A 7,171-nucleotide genomic window follows, 5' to 3' on the forward strand; every position below is an offset into this window, starting at 1 on the left:
TGGGGGAGGGGGCAGTGATAGTTTGTACAAAAGTTATTCGTTGAAAAAATTGTTCTTAATCATTTTTTAATCTTTAAAATAAATTCAGAGTTTTTATGGTCAGAACCGTCCACTTTGGGGGTATTTTTCCGAAGTTTTATGTATGGGAAAAAATCCCAAATTAATTATAGATCATGGGGGAGGGGGTAGGAATAGCCTTTACGAAAACAATTTGTTGAAAAGATTGCTATTGATGATTTTTCTATTTTTTTAAATTACTTCAGAGTTTTCATGGCCAGAATCATCCACTTTAGGGGTGGTTTTCCAGAGTTTTATGCATAGGGAAAATCCCAAATCAATTATAGAAGATGGAGGAGGAGAGAGTGATAGTCTTTACATAAGTAATTATAGATCATGGAGAAGGGGGGAGGGATAGCTTCTACAATAGTGATTAATTGAAAAAATTGTTCTTGATCATTTTTTTATTTTTCAAAATGAATTCAGAGTTTTCATGGCCAGAATCGTTCACTTTGGGGGTGGTTTTTCAGAGTTTTATGGATAGGAAAAATCCCAAATTGATTATAGATCATGGGGGAGGGGGGAGTGATTGTCTCTACAAAGTACTTCGTTGTTCAAAGAACATTCCACGAAGAAAAAATTGGTTTCCATGAGAGAAATATGAAACTGCGCACCACTGTGCATCGTCAGCTGATTGAGCACCAGTGGACAATTCTCCAGCCCTGAAGTTCATTATTCCCATGTTGTTATACATAAATATTTGTTGTTTTTTCACTCCGAGCAGTAATAAATCCGTAATAACCGTCTCAAGTTATAAACTAATTGTTCAAACGTTCTCCTCTTGATCAAACAGTGTATAAATCATTCGTTCAATGAAGGATGGAGCGTAAATAGTAAATATAACCTCCAAATGGCGATCTCTCGCATCAGCTCCTCCTGAGAATTCATAAATGGTAAACAAAATCTTCGTTTTTCTTTATATTTTGACATCAACGTATATGTGCAATATCAATATTAAGTGTCATTTAATCATTTTCATTGTTATTAGACATTTGAAATTGCCAATGGTCCTAACAATCGGAGCATCAAGTTAGAGAAAAAAGTGTTGAATCAAAAAATGTATTTTTTTAAAGACGAAGAGAATGCTCTTGCATTTTTTCAGTATGTTCAGTGTTTATAAATTTATTAGTGATAATAACGAGGTCAAGGACAATTGATTCGCATTCCCATCAAATAAAAATCACACAATGAGGAAAAAAAACCATGTTCCATATTTCTCTGAAAGGGAGGAAACTGTATTTTTCACCCCTCAATAAGTTTTTCTTCAACTGTTGTGAAGTTTTTCAATTTTGATAATTAATAAATTTGGATGTTAAAAAAGTTGAATATCGAACATTGACATATTTTTAACTAGCGTATTTATAATCAGCGTGAATGTGGAAATAATTCTGTGGTTGCCTTGGGAAAGAACAGGGTTTAAAGAAAATGTGAAAATGTGAATTTAATGAAAATGTCACAAAAGGGCTGAAAAATGCTGCTGACTTCGCTCAATTTGACCACGCCGATCTTGAGATATTAGCAATTGAAAACGCTCCATTTTGCACCACTTTTCCTCAATCTTTGTTTAAAGTCAAAGATTGTTGAATAATCAATGAGTAGTAGAATAATTCTATAATAAAAAATAACTCCTTCCACCGGTAATTACATTAGGTGATTATTTCAGAAATCACTGATTCCGAAATAAAATATTAAATCAATTTCTTTTCCCAGGTAATTACACTTTCCACAAAGGTTTCATAATAAATTTTCCAGAGAGTCCTCATTAATTCAAATTTGGATTCTATTGCTGAAGTTAAAATATATGTATACGCATGTGTTTACACAGTGTAAAGCTTGAGCACGTGCTTCATGCACTAATATTGGAAAGATTGTGAAAAAAACGTCTCAAAAAATGATACACTTTTGTTTCAACACTTTACAACCATTTTCTTAGCTTGTTTGCTACAGCGATTCAAACATTGACAACTTCAATGATAAGAGGTGTCTCAACTCTGGTCCGAGAACGACAAAAAGTAGTGACAAGACATCAGTGAGTTTGGAAAGCCTTCGGTGTATGGGGGCCCATTGGACGACTCTTGTTATATATTACCTCCATGGAAATCTGCTTTTTCTATGTTTTGGGACAATACTTTTCATGCTATTTAGATTTTTTTTTAAAGTTTCGTTGGACTTGGAAGAACAAAGTTAGAAATCTGTTTTTCGTTCTATGGGATAGATGAAGAGAAACAAAAAATGATGGGGGGCATCAATCAATGGGATTTTTTTATTAGCAGGGTGTCTGGGGAGGCGATACAGCCTTGGGACGTTGTTAGCATCTTGGATCAGCCCAAGTCTGTTGAGGTGAATCACTGCTTGTGGCTGCAGGTATCCTGTTTGGGCTGCCAAGTTGGTTTCGATTAGGTCAATGTGGCTGAGTTTGACGATTGTCTCGTTTTTTATGCGTCGTAACTGAGAATGGTAGTCCCCTGTCAGTCTGATAATGAAGTTGTCCACTCTGGGGATGTTGGCTTCATTGTATAGGGTTTGGTTGCTGACCATGTGCCGAAAGTTGGAGTGTGCAGATCTGTAGATTCTCAGTGCTGCTCGAATACAGATTCCTTCCAGTAACCTCAACTTCTTGGTCATAGATGCTGACATGTTCCACCATACTGAGCAGGCGTACGTGAGTAGAAGCCGCACCAGCAGGAGATAACATATAATCCGGGCACGGTGGGATATCTGCCGATTGTAGAAAAGGCGTCTTAGCGAGTGGAACCTGGATGTTGCTTTCTTGAGCTGAGTGTCGATGTGCTTGGAGCAGCGAGCCAGGTGGTCGATGTATACTCCCAGGTATCTGACCGTTTGTTTGGTCGGGATTACTACTTCTTCCCTGGTGTCACGTTTGAAGGTCGTGATTTTTAGAGAGTTGATGCCAGGTTTGTTGTACCTTATAACTTCTTGCACTGGTCCACGAATCAGGATGTTCTCGCACTTCAGAAGCCTCATGCGGAGATTCCATGTTGAGTAGTAATTATTAATTTTATTAACTAGGATTTGGAGTGTGGGCTGGATGTTTTTCACATTCTTCCCTGTCACGTAGACAATAAGGTCATCGGCATAGGCAATGGAGTTGGTCCCCGGGGTGCCATTCAAACCAAAACTGTTGAGGATATCACTCGTAGATATGGAGAACAGACATGGGGAGTTCACCGTGTCTTGCTGAAGTCCTTCACGTATTTGGAAGCGCTTGTTTGAGGTGTTGTCTCCATCTTTTGTGCAGAACGAGCGCTTCCTCACCATGTTCCAGACAAGTTTCACCAAGTTAGGTGGAAATTTCTTCTTGATAAGGATATAAATCAGGCCATCAAGCCAGACCGAGTCAAAGGCCTTCTCCAGGTCAATCAGCGTGGCACCGAATGTCGGTCACGGAAACCAAATTGATTGTCTGGAATGATTTTATTCTGGTTGCAGTGGCGAGTAATGAGATTGTTGATCACGATTTTATATATTTTGCTGAGGTGACGGTGTCAGGCTGATAGGGCGGTAGCTGGAGGGGTCTTCGCTGTTTTTGTCCTTTTTGAGGATTGGGATGACTTGAGCGACTTTCCAAATTTTGGGGAAGTAGCTGAGGTTGAGTGCATTATTCACTAGCGCTGTGAAGTATTTTATAACATTCAGTGGCAGGTGTTTGATAACAACTGTTGGGATGTTATCAATTCCGCTGGAGGTTTTGTTCGGCAGATTCTTGATGATCAGTGCGATTTTCTCAGGCAACGTGAAATATTTATCCAGAGAGTCCTCAGTGGAGTGGTTGGCTCTGTTGGTTGAAGTGAAGTTCGTGATTGCTTCTTTGTTACATCTTTCTCGTTCAGTAGTGTTTTCGAAGTCAGAAACTTTCCTGTCTATAACCTCCCTCAGTCGTGTTCCTTCGTTGAGGTACCTGGGGGAGTTGATGGTCTCGTAGAAGGCTCCTATGGCATTTAGTTTGCTAATCGGGTCACTGAAGGTATATTTATCGTTGACAAGAGGAGTTTCATCAAGGTTGTTACCAGAGTTATTGAGAATGGTCTCGTTGTTGGCAGAGATGTGGATGTCAGCCAGATCTGATTTTGCCTTTGGACGAAAGATCCTGTTCACCATTGGCATGAATCTTTCCGAATCCCTGAAGTTAATCTTTCTGAAGTCATTATTCCAGTGCGTGTCTATTGACGAGCTAAACTCGAGATTAAGGTCTTCTCTTGTCTGCGCGAGGAGAAGTTTGATAGATTTTGTTTCTCTCGTTTTGGCTCTGGGGTCATGTTTTAGTCTGCGATTAAGCCTGGTGAGTAATGAGGATTTGCGCTTTTCTAGTTGAGTTATCCTTTTAGTAATATCACGCTGGATGTTGCCGGTAGATTTAGATTTTGGTATATTGTTGATTGCACATATTATATTCTCATTGATATATTGAATGTAGTTGTCAATTTCTACCTCATGCAGGTTTTTATCATTGGGCACGTTAGCATCATAGTTTTTCTCCAGGAAAGTTTTAAAGACTTCCCGGTTGGTCAGTTTGAACAAGAGCCTGGGTTCTGGGATACTATTAGAGTTGACTGAGAGAGAGTTATCAAGTTCAAGATGCATCACGAGGGCATTGTGTTGCTGTCGTACATGATAGAAGCGATAGTACGCTGTCGTACATGATAGAGGGCAGACGCACTTTCGATGGAATCTTTTCGTTTTCGTTTGAGACATGCAGATAAGATTCTGACGAGTCTATCTCTGCCAGATAGTCGTTCCACTTGAAGAATGATAGCGCCCTGCGTCGATTCACGAGGCCCCTGAGTCTATCCACCTACGAATGAACTGACTCAGCTGTCTCCCCCTTGAACACGACCGATGATCCTTAAATTTTATTATTTTGAGAGAAGAAAACCGTGAATCGCATAAAAACTGTGATCCGAGGACGATTTTGAACCTAAAAACAAGAAAAAAACCGTTCTCTGTGTTCATCATTTTCCAACTTTTTCATATGAAATATTTTATGACAGAAGTCGTTCAATGGAGCCCTACATCCACCGAAGGTTCCCAAACTCACCGATGTCCCCTCTTATACTCGGAGAGTTTGCAATACTACAACGTTGTTTGTCACTATATGTGAACGTCCCCATGAAGAGGGCCCTATCGGGATTATGTATACTGAAGTTATCTGGGCATGGTCCCACACAATTTGAGCCCTCGATGACCTCAATAGCATGCAAAATGATGTTTCTATGGAAGATCAAAGAAAGGAGTTGTCGACAGAAAGACTCGAATATCTCGGAAACTAAATACGACAAAGTGGGCTCTTTTCATGCGGACGTCCACATAGGCTTACAGAAAGAATTTCAAATCCGTGAAAAAAAAAATATTGATTTTCTTTCAGGTCAGGAATACTACGTAAATGTTACTCAAAGATGCCACCACGCTCTTTCTTCACCAGTTTCTGTGTTGTTGTGAGTTTCCGGATCAGTGTTGACAATCGTCGAACAAGCCATTATTAATTGTCTGTGGAGTTTAGAAGCGCAGATTGATTTATAGACCAGTACATATCTACAATGGCTGAATTGGTCCCCGTTTGTGCTGTGTGTAGCTGTGAGTTTGGCGGAATAGAGAAGGAGACTATTATAAAAAAAGTAGGATTGAACAATTTCATAAACTCTAGTAAAGAGCGAGGTGACAATAAGTGGTTAAATTGGGAAGATTGTGAACAGATCGTAGTGCATGAATCGTGTCGGCTCAGTTATATCTCGAATAAAAGTGTAACGGCAGCCAAAAAGAGAAAATTATCTGATGCCTCGACATTAAATTCTCCAACTCCGGCGTCCCCCCAGTTTGATTTTTCAACCTCATGCATCATTTGTGGTACCATTTGCGACAAGATAATTGAATCGAAGAAACCAAAAAATCGAAGACGTGTTATCTATTCTATCACGGCTAACTCAAAATGGAGGGAACGTCTGCTGAAGGCTTCGGAGTCGCTCGACGATGAACTCTCGTTGAAGGTTCAAGAACGTCTGGAACCTGTTCCTGATTTAAATTCTGTTGGAGCAAAGTATCACCAGGATTGCCTCAACACCTTCCTAAGTACACGAGAGAATAAAGAAAAAGACAATATCAATCCCAGGAATAGTCGCTACATTGCTCAATTTGACCGTCTATTTGCAACATTCGAAGATTCCGAAGATTGTCAATGGTCTCTGGACAAAATTTTGGACATTTTGGGTGAGCCGTCACCAAGCAAAAAGTACATCCGACAGGTATTAGAAAACAAATATGGTGACAACATCATTTTCAGTTCTCGGGGGAGGGAAAAAACGATCGTGACCTTGAAAGGATATGGAGATCGTCTTTTGATGGATTTCTTCAAAAGTAGTCTTCCTGTTGAAAACGATGAAGAACGGAAGCAAGATGTTCTGAAGTTGGCCGCTCAGTATATTAGGGAAGATATACGTGCGTGCGACACTGAAATGGAATATTATCCAGCTGTCACCGATTTTTTTTCTCATGAGAATATTAAANGAAAAAACGATCGTGACCTTGTAAGGATATGGAGATCGTCTTTTGATGGATTTCTTCAAAAGTAGTCTTCCTGTTGAAAACGATGAAGAACGGAAGCAAGATGTTCTGAAGTTGGCCGCTCAGTATATTAGGGAAGATATACGTGCGTGCGACACTGAAATGGAATATTATCCAGCTGTCACCGATTTTTTTTCTCATGAGAATATTAAAGGGGTAATACCCGACAGTCTCATGTTTCTCTTAAAAGAAATTCTTTTGGAGAAGAAGAAGGATATTGATAATTCCATGCGAAAAATCATCGCTATCGCTCATGCCATCATTTCAGCTACTAGACCCCCATCATTCATATCACCACTTCAACTCGCACTGTCACTATACATCCATTCAAAACATCAATCAAAATTGTTGATAAATATTCTTCATCGTCTGGGATTGAGTGCTTCTTACGAAGAAACTAAACTATATGAGGGATCGGCAGTTATGGCACCGGAGCCACAAGTTCAACCTTCCGAAGATAGTTTGATGCAATTCATATTTCACAATGCTGATTACGATACCCGGACTATCGATGGTAAGAATACTTTCCATTATACTG

General features: G+C 39.6%; 2 protein-coding genes across 2 annotated transcripts; one reads left to right on the top strand and one right to left on the bottom strand.

Moving 5' to 3' along the window:
* The first annotated feature begins 709 nt into the window (after positions 1-709).
* LOC107036224 lies at positions 710-6,641 on the top strand. The gene is made up of 2 exons (XM_015254021.1): positions 710-950; positions 5,441-6,641. The coding sequence occupies exon 2, from the start codon at positions 5,613-5,615 to the stop codon at positions 6,639-6,641; it is 1,029 nt and encodes a 342-aa protein (XP_015109507.1). The 5' UTR covers positions 710-950; positions 5,441-5,612.
* LOC107036223 lies at positions 3,538-4,659 on the bottom strand. Its single transcript, XM_015254020.1, has one exon. It carries the CDS (start codon positions 4,657-4,659, stop codon positions 3,538-3,540), a length of 1,122 nt encoding a protein of 373 aa, XP_015109506.1.
* Positions 6,642-7,171: the final 530 nt, after the last annotated feature.

Source organism: Diachasma alloeum, unplaced genomic scaffold (genome assembly GCF_001412515.2).
Source record: "Diachasma alloeum isolate Michigan unplaced genomic scaffold, Dall2.0 Dall_scaffold_00207, whole genome shotgun sequence".
NCBI lineage: Eukaryota > Metazoa > Arthropoda > Insecta > Hymenoptera > Braconidae > Diachasma > Diachasma alloeum.

Coding starts and splice junctions, on each gene's coding strand:
- LOC107036223 (XM_015254020.1), bottom strand. CDS start 4,659: ATGCATCTTGAACTTGATAACTCTCTCTCAGTCAACTCTAATAGTATC.